We start from the raw sequence: 23,656 nt of genomic DNA on the forward strand, positions 1-23,656 counted from the left end.
AGAGACAGGGTCTCGCCATGTTGGCCAGGCTGGTCTTGAACTCCTGAGCTCAAGCAATCTGTCTGTCTCGGCCTCCCAAAGTGATTGGATTACAGGCATGGGCCACCGTGCCTGGCCTCGATATTGTCTATTTAGTTAATGGTTTCTACTTACCCTTCAAGGCACAACTTAAAGGTTACCTGTTCTGAGACTCCTTCATATAGTAGTCCGGACCTTTGTCGAAAGTACCAGAAGCCAAACCAGGCACAGTGGCTCACACCTGTAATCCCAGCACTTTGGGAGGCTGAGGTGGGTGGATCACCTGAGGTTGAGAGTTCAAGACCAGCCTGACCAACATGGAGAAACCCTGTCTCTACTAAAAATACAAATTAGCCAGGCATTGTGGCACATGCCTGTAATCCCAGCTACTCGGGAGGCTGAGGCAGGAGAATCACTTGAACCTGGGAGGCGGAGGTTGCGGTGAGCTGAGAACGTGCCACTGCACTCCAGCCTAGGCAACAAGAGCGAAACTCCGTCTCAAAAAAGAAAAAAAAAAGGAAAGAAAGTACCAGAAGCCTAATTCCAAAGAGACTGGGCAAAGTAGAAACTTTGTGGTCATGATATCAAGTTATCCCGTGTAACTTTGGGAAGGTCAAGGGAAGCTGGGCTTCAGGAACTCAAACATTGTAATCACTCTGTCTCTGCGTGCCTGCATCATCCTCTCATTCCTCCTTCCACAAAGCAGGACGTGTGACTGCTAACAACCCCTGTGTTGCTCATCCTACAGCTTCAGTGCCATAGGGGAACTGCCTCTGTTTTCTTGTTTCTAATTTGAAAGATCCTGGAGAAGAATCTTTTGGCTGATCAGCAGTGGCCAGAGCAGCAGGGTCTCATGCCATAGATATGGTCTTTAGGGGCCAACACTTAGGTTTTGGGGTAGTTCCCGGAGATGGGGCCACAGAGTCCACATATGTAAGTGGTGAATTAGGTATTCCTTCCAGGTGGTGCCTGGCACATTGTTCAGGCTTAATCTCTGATTCCTCAGATGATGAGTAGAAGCCTGGGAAGGAAGGGTCACTGATGAGATGCTTGGCTGGGCTATGCCACTTGGGTATAAAAGGGGTGTCCCACTTAGGGCAGAAACTTTTAGATGTCACCAATATCCACTTTCTCCTACAAAAATTGAACTAATTTTTAGTTTAATGCATGGCCAACCAGATAGACTGTATTTCTCAGTCTCCCTGCTCAGAAGGCCACGAGACTACTTTTTAGCTAATGGGGTTTGTACAGAGTGTGTACATCTTATGGGAAATGTCTTCAGAGGCAGGTGGCATGCCCTTTTCTCTGTGGCCTAGAATGCAGATGTGATGGCTGTGGTTGGAGTAGCTGTCTTGGACCTGAGGTAGAAACTGTGATGCGGATGGCAGAGTAACAAAATAGAGGAGCATGGAGTTGCCATACTACATAAGTCTATGTGTGGGAGAAATGAAGTTCTGTCTATAAGTCACTGTTATTTTGGGTTTTCTGCCTCTCACAGCCAAACAATCCTACATCATTCATATGCAGGTATGAAACAGGTATGAATCAGTCCCAGTAGAAGGCCTTATTCATAGATGGCCTCGCAGTCCTGCGACCTACAAATCTATCAGCAACAATTCCTGCTAAGTGTTCCCATTCCAGTGGTGCAGGGAAAGTAGCTTCCTGCCTTCCTGCACCCATTCTCTCAGACGTGTATCTTCTACAGAGCATTTCCTGCCCTTTGTGCCTACTCTGCAGCAGGAATCAGAGTGTGTGAAACTGCTCTCACCTGCCCAGACCTCTCTCCATACCCCTTTCTCCTGCCACCATTATCAAGAGGCTCTGCCTAGGAGCTTTGGCCGAAAGAGGAGGTATTCAACATATACCACAGGAGGGGTCTCTGTCAATGGTGACAATTCTGAATGCTGTGTGTCCCTGTGGAACACTGTGTGAGTGCATGTGTGCAGTACATGCCTGGGGCTGTGCCTAATGTCAGAATATTTGACAACCAGTCAGAGTGGATGTTGACCAAAAAAGCAGAGCAGCATCTGGAAATCATCCCACAGTGCCAGGAATTAAGCCCAGATCCTGGATGCCAAGACCCAAGTGTTTCCAGGGGACAATCCGGGTGGCTAGGATATGGGGGGGGCACTCAAAGGGCTTGGGGCAGCACCTGTTTTTGATTGTGAAAAACCTAGTTCAGTGTTACAACAAGCAGTTCAGCTGTACTGTGTACACTGCCTGAATATCAGCCATTGCTGTGCCACATGTCTGTGTGTGCATGCCTTGGAGTGCTGGCACAGCCCAGGAGGAAGCCATTGGGTACACAGGGTGACTCTCACAAAGCTTTTTTTTTTTCTTTTTTGAGACAGGGTTTCACTCTGTCACTCAGGCTGGGATGCAGTGATGCAATCATGGCTCACTGCAGCCTCGACTTCCCAGGCTCAAGCGATCCTCCCGCCTCAGTCTCCTGAGTAGCTGGGACTACAGGTGCATGCCACCAAGCCTGGCTAATTAAAAGAAAAAAAATTGGTAAGACAGTCTCACTATGTTGCCCAGGCTGGCCTGAAGCGATCCTGCCACCCTCAGCCTCCCAGAGTGCTGGGATTATAGGTGTAAGCCACTGTTCCTGATTTCACAGAGGCTTTCTGAGGCTGGGCCATGCACCCCAGCAGTGGCAGAGGATACAGACCTCACCTAGGTTCCTCACCTGAATGACAGTCCAGGCCAGGGCAGACGGGAGTCCTAGGCAGCGTCTTGGGGTCAGGGACTGGCCTCTCAGGCAGGCAGAAGATAACTGGGACCTCTGAGGGGACATGTGATGGGGTTGAGGAGCACCAAAGGGATGGAGAGAAGCTGGACATCAAATTCAGAGTAGAGGGGACAATGCGAGATCCACCTTGTATCCCCTCTGCAACCAGTGTCCCCAGAGACACTGATCACTTCACTGAGTTGGGCTGGATTTTTTATTTCGTGTCATATCCTCTCCCTGCCCACCACTGTTCTCCAGCCTGACACTTCATGGCTTGAGGTGCTCCTGTGGGATCAGCATTTGCCATCTTTCACGATCTGGATGTCCTATTTGGTTTATCTAGGATCAAAGAAGACAGGCATGAGGCTACCTTCTCAGGAGCTGTAGTGTACCATTCAGGGACCTGGCATAGTCTATCCAGACATCCTGCTGAGCGTTGCCCACATATGCAGTGTACGGATACAGGGCAGATCCCAAGCGTCCATGGTCACATCCTTCTACAGCTTTTCCTTTTTGCACACCCTCCCGCTGGGGGATTTCAGCTTCCTGGGGTTTCAACCACCAGTACATGCTGATGGCTGCCAAATCTGTCTCCAGCTCGGACCTATGTCCTGCCTGTTCATGCAGTTGTCCATATCCAGTGGGATGTCCTAGGGGCTCAACTGTCCACAAACATCATTGCCCCCCATAGAACTGGTGCAGACCCCCAGACCACCCATCTCAGCACATGGAACCACTGGCCGTCCAAGCCCACAAATCAGAAACCAGTATGCTGCCTCCTTCCCCTCAGCCTTTACATCCAGTCACATACCAAGCCTGTCAATCCCACTCCCAATGTGTCTCCTAACCATGAGTCTTTAATTAGCATGATCTTTCTCTAAGCTAGGACAACATCCTGATGTTCCTTATATTTCCTCAAATACAAACTTTCACGTCTATCCAGAGCTTTGCAGCTTCTGAGGACTTTCTTCACTTCCATGATCTCATTTAGTTCTCAGGATCATAGAAGATGGGTTTTATTGATGAAGAAACTAAGCCAATAGGTGATCTGATGTAGCGAGGTCATGTTCCAGCCCTGCTCATCTCTCTGGACTCACTTCTTGCCTCTCCCCCGTTCTCCCTTAAACTTTATACTCCAACATGTCCAACTTCTTATATTTCTTCAAATGTAAACTTTCTTTCCCTTGTAGACCTTTTCAAACTCATCTACTTGGTATCTTCCCTTGCTCCTTTTTCCTAGCGAATTTCTACTTATTCCTCAGGGTTGAGCTCAGGAGTTAACATCCTCTGGGCAGTCTTCCCTGGCCTTGCCTCTTCCCTGCTCCCATGACATCCTATGTGCCCCACTGATCCCTTAGAATTCTGTGCTGAAGGCCGGGCGCAGTGGCTCATGCCTGTAATCCCAGCACTTTGGGAGGCCAAGGCAGGTGGATCACTTGAGGTTGGGAGTTTGAGACCAGCCTGGCCAACATGGTGAAACCTATGTCTACTAAAAATACAAAAAAAAAAAAAAAAAAAGCCAGATGTGGTGATGGGCGCCTGTAATCCCAGCTATTCGGAAGGCTGAGGTAGGAGAATACTTAAACCCAGGAGGCGGAGGTTGCAATGTGCCAAGATTGTGCCACTGCACTCCAGCCTGGGTGACAGCGAGAGTCCGTCTCAGGGGGGAAAAAAAAAATTCTGTGCTGCAATTGGCTGACTATCAAGCCTGGCTTCCCCCTTACACCAATTGTATGTTCCAGGAGGATAGTGATGCTGTCTAACTTATGCTCTGTTCTAGCCCCAGTGCCTAGCACATAGTAAATGCTCAATAAATAATTGCTGGATAGACAAATGAAAGAACAAATGAGGTCACTTGGTCAGGACAGAACAAGGAAAAGGGTTTCTGCCCCTACTCCCTACCTGCCACCAGCTTCTAGATTTCTGCTTGGAACCATGTGCCTTCTTTGAGTTAATCTGGTGCTCATTCTATTAGGGGCACATGTTGGAGGACTCTTCTCAGGTCAAGCATGTATGAAGGAAGAAGCAGGTCAAGTCTTGCTCCTTTCAAACTGTGCACCAGAGATGGGGCCCACCCAAGCAAGCAGGGGTTGTGGGGTGGACTTACATCCGGGCCAAGCAGAGCTGGCATTCATTCGTATATGTGAGCCCATCAGTGCCACAGACCAGGTTGGAGGTCTGGAAACAGGTTGGAGACTCTACCATGTGTTCACAGATGGGCTGTGGAAGAGAAGGGAGGGAGAGGGCTCAGGGATTCAGAGGCAGTGGGGAGAGATACAGGGGTTCTACTCGGAGTCAGAGGGGCTCCAGTGAGGTATCAGAGTCAAGAAGGCCCCAGTGTGGGTCCAGTGAAGATGAAACCAACCACTCAGGGCCCCTTGGTGTGTTTGCTTATATATGTGTGTGCATGACCACGTGTGCGCCTATGGCTGGATGTGTACATATGTGTACCTGTGTCTCTGGAGCCTGGGTGTGCAGGCATTCAAGCGTATGCCTGTGTTTATGTGTATGTGTGTGGAGTGAGTTTGTGCCCTCAAGCACCTGGGGACTGGTTCACACCAGTCAGAACTAATCAGAACTTCTGCTGCTGATCCCATTGAAGACCCCAGGATACAGAACCACCCGTCATTCCCAGGAGGCCCCTCTCTCCCTGGTGGCTCCTGAACTCTCCCTGGCCTGCATGATCTATCAGGCCCATGTCAGAAGGGTTGCAAAGGGTGGGAAGGCTGAAGAAAGGGGACAGAGCTTGGGGTTTAATCGAGGCTGTCTGAAAGGGTTTTAGGACAGGCCTGAGGTCAAGGTGAGAACTCAGTCAGGACTGGCATTAGCGCCTGAGACAGGGATAGGGTGAGAAAGGTGGTGCGGTGCAACTGTGAAGGCTCGAACCCTAGAAACCTGAATTTTGCCACTGATTAGCTGTATAACCTTAATTGAGGTATTTCCACTCTCTGAGTCTCAATTTCCTCATCTGTCAAAATTATAATAGTGGTGTTCCTCCCACATAGGGCTAATTGAAATAATGTATGTAAAGTATTTGGCTTTTTGGCACTGAATAAGTGGGGCTGGATTCTGATGGAATGATAGGGAGGATGCTAGGCTGTGGGTGGGAAGGTGGCTCCGACCCTCCTCATTCCACTACGTGAAGGGGCAATCTCAAGGGTCTCAAGGATGCCAGCACCACTGCCTTCTGATCACTGGGGGCATCAGACCGAGGGCCAAGGTGGAATCAGGATTCAGGGACAACTTGGTGTTGAGATAATCAGATGGAATGTGGTGGGAGGAGGCTGGCACACTCCACAGGTGCTTTCAGTGTGCTAAGCTCCCCTCTTTGGCCTGAACTCCGTGGCCTGCCTGTCTGCACTATACAGAGCAGAGCGCACACCCTGTCCTGCTAAGCCTGGGTAGGGAGATCTCACTAATGGAAGGGGCCTTGGAGACCAGGTGGGGGACATCACAAGGGCTTTGGGCCAATCTTGGGACTTGGGTGAGGTGACTGGGCCTACTCAGCTTTGGGGGCTAATCTGGGGAATGTGCAGGCCAGGAGGCCACCTTGGCCACCTTAGAGCCATTGAAGGTATCTGAGCAGGATCGTGGAGAAGAATAACTGGTTTCTCAGCGTGGATGAGAGGACTCCTCTCGGCAGAGGGAAGGTGAGAACAGCACGCAGCTGCCTTACCATTCTTGAGAAAGGGAGCTTTCCTGCTGCCACTGGCCCTTCTGAAACACAAAGAGGCAAGAATTAGATGATACCAGCTCTAGACCCCAGGTCTAGGGGTCTGAGGACTGCTTCTCCTTCAGGGAGCTTGGTCCAGCAACTACCCAACCTGGAATTCCTCAAGGAAAGGTGATGAGCCACCAGACAATGGGGTTGCCAGAAAACTGATGTGATTTTGGGTTCCATAAACAGAGACAGAAATTTAAAAATTAGGAAGGTGACAGTCCAGCCTATTCCTCGTTAGTTAGATCCCGCTGGAGTTGTTGTGTCCCATATAATAATTATAAAATAACAATTCAGCAGTTATTATGTGCCAGGCATTGAGAACACATGATTTTAACTCCTCTCCATCCCTCTTACTGCTGTATAACAGAGGGAAGAAAGGAGATAGCAGTGGATGCTGTGTTCTGCCACCAAGAGCCCTCCCACAAGACTGAGGCACTCATTTCCCCAGCTGCCAGGAATATTGACCACTCACTGCAAGTCCCTTCCTAGGAATTACCCTCAGAGAATGGAGCTGCCTTGCCCAAGGCTACATCCTCTACCCAGGAACAGCCAATATCCCATGTCGGGTTGATGTGGTTACCAAGGCCCTGATCCCCTTGTCCAGAGCTGCCTGTAGGATCATCTGAAGCCTCTGTTGCACTGCATGGAAGTCAACTTCCCTCATCCTTCATGGATGTTACTCCCATGAACGCTCCCCAGTAAATTGCATGTATCTCAGAATCTGTTTTCTGGGGCATAGGTCAGTTTAACCAACTATGAAAGAGGCTCAGAGGTGATGCAAAGCAGTTTGTCAAGGCAGAGCTAGGATTTGCACACCTGTCTGTTGCAGTCCAGAGCCTGACTCTTTCTACATACACCGGTGTGCCCCTCAAGGTCTGGCTGAAGTGCTTATAGGACATGAGCAAACTGTGATGTGACTGACAAGCGTGATGGGTGGATGAGGGAACTAGAGCCATGTCTAATGCCACAGGTGGAAGGAAGGGCATTTATGTAAATTACAGAAGGGCAGGATGCTCCCTAAAGTCTCTGAAGGGCTATCCTGGGGCTGAGGGAGAGATGGACTCTTTTCAACCTCACAGAGCAGAGCCCACCTCTGTGAGGAGGCTGCAGGGAAGCAGATTTGGGTTCCATATGAAGTAGAATTTTCTCTCAGTGGGAGCTATGCCACAGTGAAAGAAGCTATCTCCAGAAGTAATGAGTTTCCCATTACTGGAGGTGTGCAAGGCAATGTAGTTTTATATTTTCCTGGAGATGCTATTACAAGATATTTCCACAGAGAGCGGGAAACAGAAACTTAGACTAAGTCACCCCTGATGTGCTGTTTAAGGCTGGCACTGGGGTATCAAAATGCAAACCTAGATTTGTCACTGAACTGCTTAAAACCCTTCCATGTCAAATTGCCCAAACTGAAAGTGATCCAAATGTCCTTCAACAGGAGAATGGATAAATACAATGGGACACTACTCAACAATTAAAACAAGCAACTGATACATGCAATAACATGGCTGAATCTCAAAAATAGTTTGCTGAGCAAAAGAAAACCGACACAAAAGATTATATACCCTATGATTCCATTTATGTGAAATCCTAGAACAGGCCGACTAATCTATGATGGAAAAAAATCACATTGGGAGGCTGAGGATCACTTGAAGCCAGGAGTTTGAGACCAGCCTGGGCAACATAGCAAGACCCCGTCTCTACAAAAAATTTAACAATTAGGGCAGGTTGCAGTAGCGCACACCTGTAATCTCAGCACTTTGGGAGGCCGAGGCGGGTGAATCACCTGAAGTCAGGAGTTCAAGACCAGCCTGACCAACATGGTGAAACCCCATCTCTACTAAATATACAAAAATTTGCTGGGCGTGGTGATGCACACCTATAATCCCAGCTACTTAGGAGGCTGAGGCAGGAGAATCACTTGAACCCAGTAGGCAGAGATTGCAGTGAGTCGAGATTGTGCCATTGGACTCCAATCTGGGTGACAGAGCAAAACTCCGTCTCAAAAATAAACAAATAAATAAATAAATAAAAATTTTAAAAAATTTAAAAATTAGCTGAGTGTGATGGCACACACCTGTAGTCCCAGCTACTTGTGAGGCTGAGATAGGAGGATCGTTTGAATCCAGGAGGTTGAAGCTGCAGTGAGCTATGATTGCACCACTGCACTCCAGCCTGGGCAACAGAGTGAGACTTTGTCTCTTAAAAAAAAAAAAAGAGTCAGAGCACTGGGATGGGGACAGGGATTGACTGACATAGGGGAATTTCTGGGGCTATGGAAATGTTTTGTATTTATTTTCTTCCCCAAGTCCTTGTCTCAAGATGTCCTGTATCTTGATGGGGGTTTGGGTTACACGAGTGTATGCATTGTCAAGACTCATTGATAAGATTCAGCGAGTGATAAGATTTGTGCATTTCTTGCTGTTTAACTGTTAGGGAAAAGAAAATCATTTAAAAAATATAAAGCTCTTCCATGGTTCCCCGTCCTGATCACTAAGCCTCCCTGTGGACCTGAGCTGCTGAGTCTTATGTTTAGGGCACTGTGTGAGCTGACCCCAAACTTACTTCTTGGGCTCACTTTCTAGTATACCTCTTCACACCCCAGCTATTCCTCTCTGCTCACAGGTCCTGGATTGGGCTCTGCTTTGGCTCATGCCATGTCCTCTTCCTGAAATGTCCTCATCTCTGCTCTCCTCCCACCGAATCGGACTCTCCTTTCAAGGCTTGATGCTGCCCCCAGTAAAGCTGCCTTCATGTCTGGCAGTTTCCTGAGCAGATCTGGATAGAGGGTTCTTTCACACCACCATGTACTGTCCCACTCACTGGGTCACCCCGCCTCCCTATGCACCTAAGCTCCTTGGGGTTCCTTTATGTCTGCCCTTGTGCAGCACTTGGTTCAATGTCCCACACTGTGGGTGTTCAGGAATTGAATACTAAAATGCATTGGTGTAATCCCAGCACTTTGGGAAGCTGAAGTGGGCAAATCTTGGGGTCAGAAGTTCGAGACCAGCCTGGCCAACACGGTGAAACCCTGTCTCTACTAAAAATACAAAAATTAGCTGGGTGTGATGGCGCATGCCTATAATCCCAGCTACTCAGGAGGCTGTCAGGATAATTGCTTGAACCTGGGAGGTGGAGGTTGCAATGAGTCAAGATTGCGCCACTGCACTCCAGCCTGGGTGACAGAGCAAGACTCCGTCTTGAAAAAAAAAATTTTTTTTAATTAAAAAAAATTAAAGTGTATTGGGAGAAGGGAGTGTTCAGAACTCTATGATGTCAGAGTTTCTTCCTGGGGGATGTGGGGGAAATTTGCATTTACCCCCAGGCTGCCCTTGACCTTGACCCAAAGTGCCCCCTCCTCACTCAGCCCAGGCAGTAATCTGAAATGTGCAAAAAACAAAAACAAAAACAAACAAACAAAAACCAAACTTCTTCAGACCAGGTTCTTCAGTGTTCCCAGCTGCTCAAGGAGTACGTAGATGTAGGTGCCAGGCTGGGCGTAAGCAGGCTGGGTGTAAGCAGGCTGGGCGTAAGCAGGCTGGGTGTAAGCAGGCTGGGTGTAAGCAGGCTGCTCCTGAACAGGCCCCCAGACCCATTTCCCTTTCCCCCATGCTCAGGTCTGTTTCCAGCTGGGGAAATGGATGTGGGACTGGCCATGAGGTCAGTGGCCCTGGGATCCTGCCAGGCGTTGCCTTATAACGTACAGCTTTTGTCCAGATGGGTCCTAACTGGTCTCCGCGCTTCCCTGTTCGGTTTATTCTCAATATACCGACCACAGCAACCCTTGAAAGACATAACTCTCTGCTCAAAGCCTTCGGTGCCTCCCATTTTAGTGAGAGGAAAAGCCAAGTTCCTGCGCTGGCCAACAAGGTCTTTCTGGGTATAGTTCCCAGTTGCCCTTCTCATCTCCTCTCCTATCACTCCGTACCGCATCCCCTCCTGCCACAGCGGTCTTACAGTATCTCAGTCACTCCAGGCATGCTCCTGCCTCAGGTCCTTTGCACCTGAGCTGTTCCCTCTGCCTGGAAGCTTCTTCTCCCAGATATCCACATGGCTTAGTCCCTCATCTCCTTTAAGCTTTGCTCAAACATCGGACTCTCAGAGAGACCTCTCCTGATTTGAAATTGCAACCCTCTTCCAGTGCCCATCACCCTGCCAAGTGTTTTTTCCTTAACTTTTATCACCTTCTAACATACTGTTCAACATACATTGTAACCATCTTCTTTATTGCCTTTCCCCTTTTCCTCTACCCCATTGGATTTATGCTCCATTAGGACCGTGCTTTTTCTGTTTGGGTCACTAATCTATCTTAAGGGCTCAGAACAGTGCCTGACATGGTAGCTGTGAGATTGCAGGGATGGCCCAGACCCTGAGGGGGCCCCACCCCAGGTATATGTGTCCAGTCCTGGGAAAGGGCTCTGTCATGCTCACATGGCTGCCCAAGTCCCAAACCACAGCCTTTCAGAGAGATTGGGAGCTCAGAAGACCTAGGCCAGGTCTCTCTTAGCACCCACCACCCTGCAGCCAGCATACTTGTCAATCTCTCCTGAGAGCTGGGACCCACCTGCTCCCTTCTGCCCCCACAACTTCCAGCCCGATAGTTGCTCAGTGCAGCTTTGAACTGGAACAATCCCCTCCTTTGCAGCTGGAGAAACTGAGGCCCCAAGAGGGTAGGGGACTTTGGCAATTCTGCGCCAGAGTCAGGATTTGAACCCGTTTCTTTTCTCCCAGCCCAGAACTTCCCCCACCACAGTGGGGGGTGCATATGTAGAATGAAGGTACCTGGAAAAAGCTGAGGCCTCACAGGGTGCTCCAGGCCCTGCTTCTGCTCTCACCCCAAGCTCACCTACCAACACAAAGCGACAGAGAATCCAGGTTCTGCCCACTCACCCCTGTCCACAACAAGGAGGGCAGCCAAGGCCAGGGTGACTACCCACTGGTGGATGGCCATGCTGATCCCGGGATGGTGTAGCCTGAGTGGCTGGGACCTGGGCCTGGGGAAGGATGGGGGCCTATTTATAGTGCTGCTCCCCTAATCTTATCTAGGGCCAGATGGAGAGGCCAGAGTTAATCTCTGCACATGGGCATCTGGAAAGGGCTTGCTCTAGGTAGAGATGCTGAGCTTTTGATGAGATGGGGCCATGGCCATGGGGCTGGCAGGTTTCCAGAGTAACAAAAAGTTTGGACAACTTGCAAAGCTGACTCCAGTCTGAGGGTTGGAGCAAGGAGAGGAAAGTTGAAGCAGAAAGAGAAAGAGAGAGAGAGTTCAAGGCAGAGAGAAATGGAAAGGGATAGAGAAAGACAGAGGAAAAAAGCAACTGGAAGATGACAGGAGGCAGAGAAGGGGGCTGGAGCCTGGATTCCTTTGCCAGTGCCTCCAGCAACCAACTCTGGGACCTCAGTAGAGCCACTTTTCTTACCTGGGCCTCAGATCACCCATGCACAAAATAGAGATGATAATTTAGGCTCTGCCTTTCTCCCAGGCTGCTGTGAGGACGGGGGCGGTGATAGCAGATGGGAAAACATTTTGCAGAATATGAAATAAGCTGTAAATGTAAGCAGAAATGATTGTTTTTACTTACTTTTATTTCACTTTTTTTTGGTACCACAAAGTGGGCACAACTAACACGCAAAACAAAGGCAAAATAAAACATTAAAAGGAAGATGCCTTCTTGCTTTGCAGGTATTATGTGTTCATTTGCATTTTCTTTTTTTTTTTTTGAGATAGAGTCTCATACTGTCAGCCGGGCTGGTGTGCCTGGCATGATCTCGGCTGGCTGCAACCCCTGCCTCCTGGGTTCAAGAGATTCTCCTGCCTCAGCCTCCTGAGTGGCTAGGATTACAGGCGCCTGCCACCTGCCCAGCTAATTTTTTGTATTTTTAGTAGAGACTGGGTTTCACTATGTTGGCCAGGCTGGTCTCGAACTCCTGACCTCGTGATCTGCCTGCCTTGGCCTCCCAAAGTGCTGGGATTACAGGCATGAGCCACCGCACGCGGCCTCATCTGCATCTTCATAGGTTAAATAAAGACAAGATTCTTTTAAAGAAAAATCAATATCTAAAACTCCCCCATATTTACACAGTATACATTAATAAGTAATTTGGTATTTGCTCTCAAAGAATTTCTGATTTATAAAATAAATTTTATTTACATACACATTTCTCTAATTCATCTAGATCAGTGTTTTTCAGCTCTATCTGCAGATTGGATTTCCCGGGGCGGGGCAAGGGGGAACACAGATGCTGAGCTTCGCTCTGAAATACTTAAATCAGAATCTGTGTTTATTTTTTAAAGAAAAAACTTTATTTCGAAAGATTTCAAGCCTACAGATAAGTTGCAGGAATATTACAATGACAAGGTGAAGGATTCTTGTTTGAGGACAGCCCCAGCCAGGTGCGGTGACTGATGCCTGTAATCCTAACACTTGGTAGGCTGAGGCAGGAGGATTGCTTGAGCCCAGAAGTTAGAGACCAGCCTGGGCAATATAGAAAGACCCCAGCTCTACAAAAAAAAAAAAAAAATTGTTTTTAATTAAAAAAAAAAGAACAGTCTCTTTGGGGACACAAGCCAGTCAGTTACCTCTACAGACCCACAGAAGCCCCAGATCTGTGGCCAAGACTAGCTTGAGGCCCCCAGTGATCCTTGACTCAGCTTCAAGATCCTTCTGTTCCTCCTTAGGAAACTGCACAGTCCCAGGGATGCCTCTGAGGCAGGTGGCAGCTACCTTCCATTGCTCAGGCAGGAAGTGCAAATATTTAATGATGACTTCCTGTCCTAAAGCAAAAACGTCATCTTATAAAAGGGGAGTTGGACTTTAAAGGTCATCTTGGGGCCAGGCACCAAGGCTCACACCTGTAATTCCAGCACTTTGGGAGGAGGCTGAGGGGGGGTGCATGACTTGAGGTCAGGAGTTTGAGACCAGCCCTGGTCAACATAGTGAAACCCATCTCTACTAAAAATACAAAAAATTAGCCGGGGGTGGTGGCACATACCTGTAATCCCAGCTACTCCAGAGGCTGAGGCAGGAGAATTGCTTGAACCTGGGAACTGGAGGGTGCAGTGAGCCAAGATCGCGCCACGTGGCATTCCGGCCTGGTGACAGAGTGAGAAACTGTCTCAATAAATAAATAAATAAAAACAAAAAATAGGCTTGGTGTGATGGCTCATGCCTGTAATCCTAACACTTTGGGGAGGCCAAGCTGGGTGGATCACCTGAGGTTAGGAGTTTGAGACTAGGCTGGCTGACATGGTGAAACCTCATCTCTACTAAAAATACAAAAAAAAAAAAAAAAAAAAAAAAAAATTAGCTGGTTTTGGTGGTGTGCGCCTGTAATCTCAGTTAGTTGGGAGGCTGAGGCAGGAGAATTGCTTGAACCAGGAAGATGGATGTTGCAGTGAGCCGAGATTGCACCACTGCACTCCAGCCTGGGTGATGGAGCCAGACTCTGTCTCAAAAAATAAAATAAATAAAATAAAATAATAAAATGAAAAATAATGGTCATCTGGGTTTCATCTGCCTTCTTCCAGCAGGCTTTTCTACAGCAGCCTCACTGGGAGGCCATTCGTGATTATGGGGAGCTCACTCCCTACCAGTTTCATTGTTGGATGGCTTCGAAAAAAGAGAGGCCTTCTTCACACAAGAGGTCGGCCTCCCTGAGAATCCTTGGGGGTCGCAGCTTTGTCTCTGGCCTCTTGTACCTGCATGAACCTCCTGTACTTGCACGAGCACCTCTAGGCTGAGCAGGTCTGGCATCTGCCTGCCTCCTGCCCTTGTACATGTGAAGCTCCTGGGCCTCTCTTCATTTCTCATCTGATCCCAGGTCTGTCTGTCAGTGTCCCAGGTTATAGTGAGGAAGGGACAGAGGGGAGCAAAAGGGTTTGACCCCGTCCTTGTTTTGGACCTTAGACCTCTATCCATGTGGCAGGAATGGCTGCTGAACATTCTAGCTGCTGCAAGGAGCCAGGATGCTTGAATTTTGCATCCTTCAAAGCACAGAGTAAAGTCAGGGGCAGCCTGTGGAGTGCTGAGCTCACCTACCACCCCACCCCACCCCAAGGTCTCCTCTTCAGACAAATAACTTCTATATTCACTCATAGTAACAAACTTCCTAATCTGTCATCTCATCAAAGTGTGAACTTAACTCCTATATCCAACTGCTATTGAACAGCCCACTAAGGATGTCAGTGCATCCAGGTAAACTTCTCTCATTAATTCACTGTTCATGTATTCAGTAAGAGTTTAATGAGCAGCTAAGTGCCATGCTCCATGCTGAGTGCTTGGATATGGCAGAGAGTGAGTCGGGTAGAGCTCCTGTCCTCCAGGAGCTTTGGTTAGTAGAGCGACAGTACTGAACGGGCAGCAGCATTGTGTCATCACTGTTGGAGTGAGTCCTATGAACCACACACGCTCCGTTCTGTGAGAGGATCCAGGAGTGACCTATCCATCTGAGATCAGAGGCCCCAAGGGCTGAGTGGGCAGGGCAGGCTGTAGCCAAGGGGAACAGTGCTGCAGGTAGAGGAAACAGAATGTGTGAGAGCCGTGAGGCAAGAAGAAGCTTGTCCCATCTGAAGAACAGAGAAGCCATGCAGGTAAGGTGGGGGCAGGGAGCCGGGGAGGGCCGTGAGAGGAATCTGGAATGGTCAGTGGGGGCTAAATCAGGCTTGATCTCTGCTCTCCTGCCTCACATCCCAACAACCTCCGTCACTGGAATCCCAGGCACTGACCCTTCAGCCTTGTTTGCCTTCCTGTGGAGGGTCTAGGTTCTGCTTCCTACATAGCTCTTGAATCCATCCCTGCCCCTCCACACCCCCCACGCTATCCTAGTCCTGGCCACTGTTGTCTCCAACCTGGACACCTCAATAGTGTCCTGACTCATATCCCTGGCTCTCCACCTGCCACTCCAAATCACTCTGCACACAGCGTCCAGGACAAGCTTCCTAAAGAGCAAAGCTGACCAGGTCATCTTGCCCAAAAAACTTTAATGGCGTCCACTGCCAACAGGAAGAAGCCCAACCTCCTTAGCCTGGTGTTCACACCCCTTCAACATCTGATTCCAACCCATCTTTCCAGCTTCACCTTCACCTTGTCCCACCCTGGACCTGCACTTCTTCAGTTCAACTTGCACAATTTATTCTGTCTGCTGGCACTGCTGGCTCTCCCATGTCTATCCCCCAACTCTCATCCTGTGAAACTAGCTTAAACATTCCCTCTTCTGAAACCTTCCTAACTGCCCTTCACCAACAAGGTCATGACTGTTGTCACCTACCCCGAATGCCCCACTCTTATTGTGCCTTCTGTCTGTGCCTTCTGTCTCCTCCATCTGTGTCTTCCGCCTGCACTTTGGTGGTGCTTGCTTATCCATCTGCTGACTAAGATGCAAGCTGTCTGGGAAAGAGGACAATGTTTCAATTATCTCTATCGCCCTGGTGCCCTGTCCTGAGCGTGGGACACAGTAGGTGCTCAATAAATGTTGAGTCTAGGCATGGTGGCTCATGCCTGTAATCCCAGCATTTTGGGAGGCTAAGGCAGGAGGATTGCTTGAGGCCAGGAGTTTGAAACAAGCCTGGGCAATGTAGTGAGACCCCATGTCTAAAAAAATTTTTTTTAATTAGCCAGGCACTGTGGCATGTGCCTTATAATACCAGCTATTCTGGAGGCTAAGGCAGAAGGATTGCTTGATCCCGGGAGGTAGAAGCTGCAGTAAGCTGTGATCACACCACTACACTTCAGCCTGGGTGACAGAGCGAGACCCTGTCTCAAAAAAATGCTGCATGACAGATCCAAGAACCGGAAGAACACAGTGGGCCCAAGGGCAGGGATGGTGTCTGCTTTGGGAAAAGGGGAGGTAAATGCTGATCCCTCCATGCCCCTGGGATGCTGTGAGTGCCCGAGAGAGCCCTCAGATACACACAGGCCCCAGGTGGCGTGGCCTGGGTCACAGTGCCTGTTGTGTCTCCGGCAAAGGGGCAAGGCTGCCACCCTCCAGCTAAGCCAACCCCTCCTTCACTCTTTTCTCCTCTGGCTTCTCTGAGACATAGAGAGGTACAGGAGACAGCTCGGGACCAGGAGTGAGGCAACCTGGGTTTGTGTGTTCATTCAACAAAAATTTATGAAGTACTTACCATATTCCGTGCACTGTTCGAGTCATCAGGGAGTCAGCTATAAATAAGATGGAGAAAGTTCCTGTCTTAAGGAGCTTACATTCTAGTGGAGTGATAGACAACAAAGAAATACAACAATAAACACATGACGTGATGTGGAAGAGAAATCAAGTGGTCTAAGAGGAGAGTGATAAAGAAGAGGCTTCTCTTTAAATAGTAGCACATGAGCAGAGAAGAAACGAGTCCTGCGGAGATGGCGGGGGAAGAGCCTGCCAAGCAGAGGAACTGCAAGTGCAAAAGCCTTGACGTGGGAACAGGGTTGGCAGCTACAACACCAAGGAGTCCAGTACAGCCAGAATGGAAAGAACAAGGAAGTCAGTGGCAGGAGGTGAGGGTCATATTATACACTCAGCTCCCAGCCCAGCCACCAATTTCTTAGGTGAGCTTGGCTGCATCTCTTCCCATCTTTGGGCCTGCACATGTTCTTCCATCTCCCATGTTGGGTTCACCAATATGTACCACCACCAGCCTGACTCCCAGGGCAGCTGTGAGGACCCTGGAGAGGAGAATGTGAGATGAGATGTGTGTAGCTGCTGTGATACCAAGGAAAGGGCTTAAGTGGGGATTCCTGGAAGCAGAGGAGAGGCCAAGACCTAAATGGCCTGGGCACCTGCACAGGTCCTGGAATCAACACAATCAGGACAGAGGTGACCTCAAACTGGGCTCAGGCAGGAAAGCTGGGCAATTCCTGCATCTCCTGCCCCAGGTCAGTGTGAAGACCTGGGTCCTGTGCCTTGGGTGGGCCAACACTCCCCAGCCTCACCCAGTAGCCTTCATGACATCTGCTTAGATTGGACTGGTGCCCAGCTCCTTGAGGAAAACAGCCACTCCTTGATGACGGCAATGCTGGATCCATCAGGTCTGAGTCATGAGTTTTGCTGATGGGTGGTGGGGACAGAGGCCTTGTTTGGCTTAAGGTGGGTACACTGAGCTCCAGCAGAGCTTGGGCCATGCCAGATGGCATGGCCAGCATGGCTAGTTTGCCCTGGGACCACCTTCCCTGGCCTCCAGCTCACATCCTGCTCCACCCTTCCTCCAGCCTGAAGTGCCCCCACCTGCCTGGAAACCTGTGTGAGCTACCCAGGTGTGGGCATCCCCTCCAGGGAGACCTGGTCTGGACTGAGCCAGCTCCACAGCCTGTCCTGGGTCTCTCAGCCACCCAACTCCATGTCCCAGTTCTAGAGCCCATCTGCCCATTCCACTTGGTCCAGAGCTGTAGGGGGCAGGCAATGGGAGGACACTCCTTTAAGGAGAGGTTTCATCTACTTTTTTGGGATTCGACTCCAAGGAATACTCAGTGATGAAATGGGCTGAAGTCATCCCTCCATGGGGGCATCCACTCTACCATTCAATGGGCACTTATTGAGCACTTGTTGTGGGGCACCAGTCACTATGCCAGTGCCTGGGACTCCAGAGATGAGTGAGACTTGGACTCAAGGAGCTTGCAGTTCACCAGTGGTGGAGAGGCGGAATGGACGCTTGAGCAGGTATCTATAAAATGCTGTGGTGAGAGCCGTGATAGAAATAGCGATAGACATATTCCTTCCACCCCATTATCCTATGCACCTCCTTCTCAATATGTCCAAAAGTCAACTTTGCATCTTCTGTCCACCCACAGCTGCCCTACCTCCCAGTTCCCCCATCTGGGTGGACAACACCACCATCATCCCAGTGCCCTAGGCTAATCTGGGGACCATCTGAACTTCTCCCTCACCTCTACATTCCAGGAACCAGGTCTTACTGATTTCACCTCCTCATCACCTCTCATATCCATCACCTCCTCTATATTTCCTCTAGTTCAGCCTCCGCAACCTCTCACCTTCATTACTCATGGTGTTTCCCTGCCTCCAGTCTCACCTCCTCCAATCCATTCTGCTTCCAGAGCCATCTTCCTGAAATGCAAAAGTGACCACATCATCCCTCTGCCTAATATTATTCAATTATGATTAGTCAATTCAACTAAAATTATTCAATCACTATTGACTCAAGCATGAAAACCAAGCTCCTTGGTTTGTATGACATGTAAGTTCCGCCATGACTGGTCCTCTGTTGGCCTCTCTAACTTCACCTCTGGCCACTTGAGCCTTCACTCCATCCGATAGAACCACTTGCAGGCTTTTATGCCTCCAAGCCTTTTCTCATGCTGTTCTCTCTGATTGGCATGCCCCTTAATTACCTCCCCTTGGGCTCTCCTCTCAGACCCTCAGCCCACTCCAGTTTGGGGCCCAGGTTTGCACAGACCTCTATTCCAGCAGCAGCTGTAATGTTTCCTGACCGTATCTTGCTTATGTGAGTATCTCCCGTATTTCCTTAGAGGGACAGGGGGACATTTAATTCACTTCATACCCCCAGTGCTCTGCCCAGGGCCTGGCAGATGTGTGTTGACTATATGAATCCATCCTGCACTGGATGAAATCTCAGGACAGCAAGGATCCCAGCTTCAGATGCTTGGTCTGCTGGACTGAGGGCTTGAGGAAGCTCTGAGGACAAGCTGAACTCTAGTGGGTCTACTGGGTCCAGCCAGTGACATCCTATGCTGTGTCCATATAGGCAGGAACAGAGGTGGCACTCTATTTCAAGGACCACATTTTCTACTACCTCTTAGCCAAGTTGGCTGGGGACCTAAGAACTTAGTATCTCCTCTAAGACCTGAGTGTGGTGCTTTATCTCCATAAGCTACCTCAAGACCATCTGCTGAACTCACAGGAAAAAGCTTCAGTGCCTATCTTTTCTCTTGGTGCATGGACTCTTGCCTTGATCACCTCCAACCATGAGGGATTATCATACAGACCTCACCGATAAGTGGGGCTGTGCAATAGAGCTGGTGTTCTGGGGCCTTGTGCCATTCAAACATCTCCATTCATGGACATAACCAGTGGCTCAAGTCCTCTGAGCATAAATACAAAAGAGCTTAGAACAAAGTCTCTTGATATCCCCTTCCCTTCCAGAGCTCTGATGGCCTTCAGAAAAATCAGAGATTATCACAGGCTGGTGCAATGTGACACAACTCCAGACCACCATGAATTTTGATAGGGTCCTTGGGTCGCAAGCAACAGAAGCAGACGTTGGCAAACCTCAGCAGAATAATAATTTTCCAGAAGGATGTGGTGTTATCTTAGGTTGGACTCACTTAGGGGCAGACCCTGAGAAAAGCACATTAGATTCCAAGTCATTTTCTGGGAGGCAATCCCATGAAACACTTGCAGGAGAGTGGGAATAAGGAAGGCAGGGAAGGGAACTAATAAAGTGTGCATCACTGAGTTACCACGGGGGAAACGGGGCCTCAATCCAACCAGGGATGGCTGGGACGCTGTGTGGCACATATGTCAGAGTTATCCCACTGAGAGGTGGAGGAGTTGGGGTATATATCCAACAACAGTCGCAGATTGAGGACTGCTGGAAGAGAGACCCTTAACTCCCTGGCTCTATTGGCCAGCTCCTTTCATGTCTCTGGGCTCTTAGAGAAAGCCTCCAGGCAAAGGATTGCAGGGATTGCCGCAGGGAAGCCTCAGGTATGCACAAGCATGGGGAGGAGTAAACAATGTGGGTGGGACACTGACAGTGCCTGCTACCACATCTGCACAAAAAACTAGGTGACAAGCTGAAAAAACTATGCTCCAAAAGAACTGGGTTCAAAAAACCTAGAGTTATGTGTCCACGTTCTGTTTTCTTGTTTTTTGTTTTAGAGACAAGGTCTTGCTCTGTTGCCCAGGCTGGAGTACAGTGGTGAAATCACAGCTCACTGCAGCCTTGACCTTCCTGGCTCAAGTGATCTTCTCTCCTCAGCCTCCCAAGTAGCTGGAACCACAGGTACGCATCACCACGCCCAGCTAATTTTTTATTTTTATTTTGTAGAGATAGGGTCTTCCTATGTTGCCCAGGCTGGTCTCGAGCTCCTGGGCTCAAGTGATCCTCCCAAAGTGCTGGCATTATAGGTGTAAGCACCGTGCCCAACCCGTGTCTACTTTCTGACCAGGGAAGTGATGACATTTTGATGGACAGTCCCTTATTTGTATCCAATGAAGGTAAGTAGGTCTCCAAAGAAAACTCGGGATTGTATTACCGAAAGGAGGAATGTTGCTGGTCAGACAAAAACCACAGATGTCACTGAACCTTCCCCACATGCTTACTTTTTTTTTTTTTTTTTTTTTTTTTTTTTTTGAGACGGAGTTTCGCTCTGTTGCCCAGGCTGGAGTGCAGTGGCACGATCTCGGCTCACTGCAACCTCCACCTCCCGGGTTCAAGGGATTCTCCCACCTCAGCCTCCCAAGTAGCTGGGATTACATATGCGCACCACCATGCCCAGCTAATTTTTGTATTTTAACTAGAGACAGGGTTTCACCATGGCCACATGCTGATCTTTCACCTGTAGGATGAATTCACTCACAAGAGCCCGGGGCTTCATAAGGCTGGGCCAACAAGGGCCTCCTGATGGCTCCCGGACACAGGGGTGCTGTTACGCAGAGTAACAGCAGAAGACAGAGTGCTGTCTCTCTTCTGGGCTGTGCCAGGGGTGGGCCAGGAGGCAGCCACGCCATCAAAACCTGGGCTCTGGAGTCTGGACACGTTGCCAGTGTGACCTTGGGTATGTCATTGCACCTCTGAGCCTCAGTTGCTCATCTGTAATCAGGGCTGCTGCATGTGGTTGTGTGGAACGTGTTCTGTTCATCTCCAGGGGGTGCCATTCCCCTTAGATTCCATGGGTGCTGTAGTGAGTACTGCACTGGAGTGGGGGCAGGTAAGGTATCCAGCAGCAAAGTTCAGAGGCTGTGCAACCTGCCCAAAGGATCCTGGGGTGTGCTGGGGAGAACCAAAGTTTTGTTCACAATCTTTCATTCTCATACTTTTCTTTGGGGGGCTGTCATCATGCTCTCCCACTTATAGACAGGCTTACTCTTTCCTATTAGGGATGGGGAGGTATGACTGCAGACCGCTTTTCCCAACTTTGTGAACTAAAGAACAGAGGTGACTTTTCTCCTCTCCCCACAGCCTCCTTCAGTGTATAAAAACCCAACAGAAGACTCTGATTGGGTTGGGTAAGTCATGTGCTCATCTCTTGGACCAATCAATATGGCCTGGAAATTGGGTATCTATGATGGGCTGGGCTGAGATCACATGTACCCTATTGTTGCCAAAGGAACACGATAAAATGATTAGTGATTTTGGAGCCTGGCAAGTGGCATAACCTCAGAGCCCAAAAGGCTAGTCTTCAGTCGGTTCCAGGAGCCCTGGAAATTGTTTCCTTTTCGTGACGCTTGCTTTCCATATCCACGGTGGCCCTGGTTGGTAGCCACCCTCTCAAGGCAGACTCCCTTCCAGGAAGGCGCTTTCAACATGCGCATGGGCACTGGTCCAGGGCAGGCTAGGGACAGGTCCCGTTCTCCTGCTCAGAGGCACTCAGTAAATATTTGCAGTGAGTCAGTGTGTTGACAGGTTAGGCCTCAGGGCTTGTCTGCCCCTCCCTGGTGATTGTCTCCTGCCTGGCCCTTGACTGCTCCCCTCTCCCTGTGATGGGTGTGATCTGGGCATGGTCTCCTGCCCAGGGTCTCCTGCCCATCTCTTTCTTCCCAGCCTCGGGCAGGGGTCCTTAGCTCTGCACCAGGGGCTCCCCCTCTTAGCCTCTTAACCTGGCCTTATAATTCTATCCATTTTACAGACGAGAAAATTAAGGCTCAAAAAGATTAAATGACAGGTTCAAAGTTTCCAGCATTGTAAGTGGCAGAGCCGGCATTCAAACCAATATCTGATTTTAAATCTCAGACTTACCAGATTCCTCTGCCCACCATAGATTCTGGTTTCAAATATATACACCCAGAAGCCCATCCTGGCCTAGTAACTGAAATAGCAGGAGCTGAAGGAGCCGCACAATTTGAAGTGAGTTTCATGGAAAATTCTGTGGTCCAGCCTTGGCAGGAAGTTGCCAAAATAGTCAGGTGTGGACCACAGGTGGAACCTCCTTGCATCTGGCATCTGGGCCCAGCTAAGGTCTAGAGGTCCCTGAATATAGACCCTCTCCAGAAGGCAGTCAGTCCAGGGGAGTCCAGGCAGAAGGTGGGAGGAGCTGCCACACATGCCCCACAGCACTTATAGGTTCAGCAGGCAGGACCCACGTGACCCCAGCTTGGCATCTTCCAAGACACAGCCACTGACAGTATCTATGGCCAGGCTGAGTTTAGACATGGGGTCCAAAATACTGCTACTCACTTTGCCACCGACCCCAGCAGCCTGCACCCTCCTCACCAACATTCACATAGTACCTGTGTTGTCCTCAGCCTTGTTCAGAGGGTACACCGCTCCCGTTGCAGAACCTCTCCTGTCTGGCCCTCAAGGCCAACCTTGCCCTCCCTTTATGGTGAATGGGGTATGGGCATGGAGTCTCCTGCTGTCTCCTCTCCTCTTCCCTCCCAGATTTGAAAAGAAGTCCTTGGACTCTCACCAGGAGCTCCTCCTCCTGATGTGTCCAGCCTTAGGGTCTTCTGCTGTCCCTTTCTGAGAATCTGTGCTTGCTGGAAACCCAGGACAGCTCCAAGGAGAGGAAGGACTGAAGGAAGGGGCAGTGTGGTTTGGAGAAAGATCCCAGATTCAGGAATACGACAGAAATGGGTTTGAACACTTACTTGGCCACTCACTCACTGTGATAGGCAGACTGATGCTCCTATCCCCCCAAATACCTACCTCCTTATCCCCCAAACCTGTGAATATGTTACCTCAAATGACAAAAGGGATTCTGCATCTGTGATCAAAGGAAGGATCCTGAAATGGGGAAGTTGTCCTGGGTGACCTGGGTAAGCTTGGGCCATAACGAGGGAGGCGGGAGAGTCAGAGAAGGAGCTGTGATGATGAAGGCAGAATGGGGGTGATGCAGGCCTGGAGCCCAGGGTAGAGGCAGCCCCAAGAAGCTGGCAAGGGCAAAGGACGTTTTTTCCCCTAAGGCCCCCAGAGGGAGAGCAAGCCTGTGCCCCATTTCAGACTCTGACCCCCGAGTGGAACAGAATGCATTGATGTTGTCTGAAGCCTCTGCATTTGT

At 49.5% G+C, this 23,656-nt stretch overlaps 2 protein-coding genes across 2 annotated transcripts in view; both read right to left on the bottom strand.

Moving 5' to 3' along the window:
* Positions 1-23,656, bottom strand: part of CHMP5 (charged multivesicular body protein 5) — a 297,689-nt gene that overhangs the window by 30,553 nt on the left and 243,480 nt on the right. The gene's annotated exons all lie outside the window — the stretch shown is intronic.
* On the bottom strand, positions 3,085-11,418 carry SPINK4 (serine peptidase inhibitor Kazal type 4). Its single transcript, XM_050760876.1, has 4 exons — positions 11,358-11,418; positions 6,426-6,466; positions 4,857-4,969; positions 3,085-3,088 (listed from the first exon to the last, which is right to left on the bottom strand). The coding sequence occupies exons 1-4, from the start codon at positions 11,416-11,418 to the stop codon at positions 3,085-3,087; spliced, it is 219 nt and encodes a 72-aa protein (XP_050616833.1).

This window comes from Macaca thibetana, chromosome 15 (genome assembly GCF_024542745.1).
Source record: "Macaca thibetana thibetana isolate TM-01 chromosome 15, ASM2454274v1, whole genome shotgun sequence".
Classification (NCBI taxonomy): Eukaryota; Metazoa; Chordata; class Mammalia; order Primates; family Cercopithecidae; genus Macaca; species Macaca thibetana.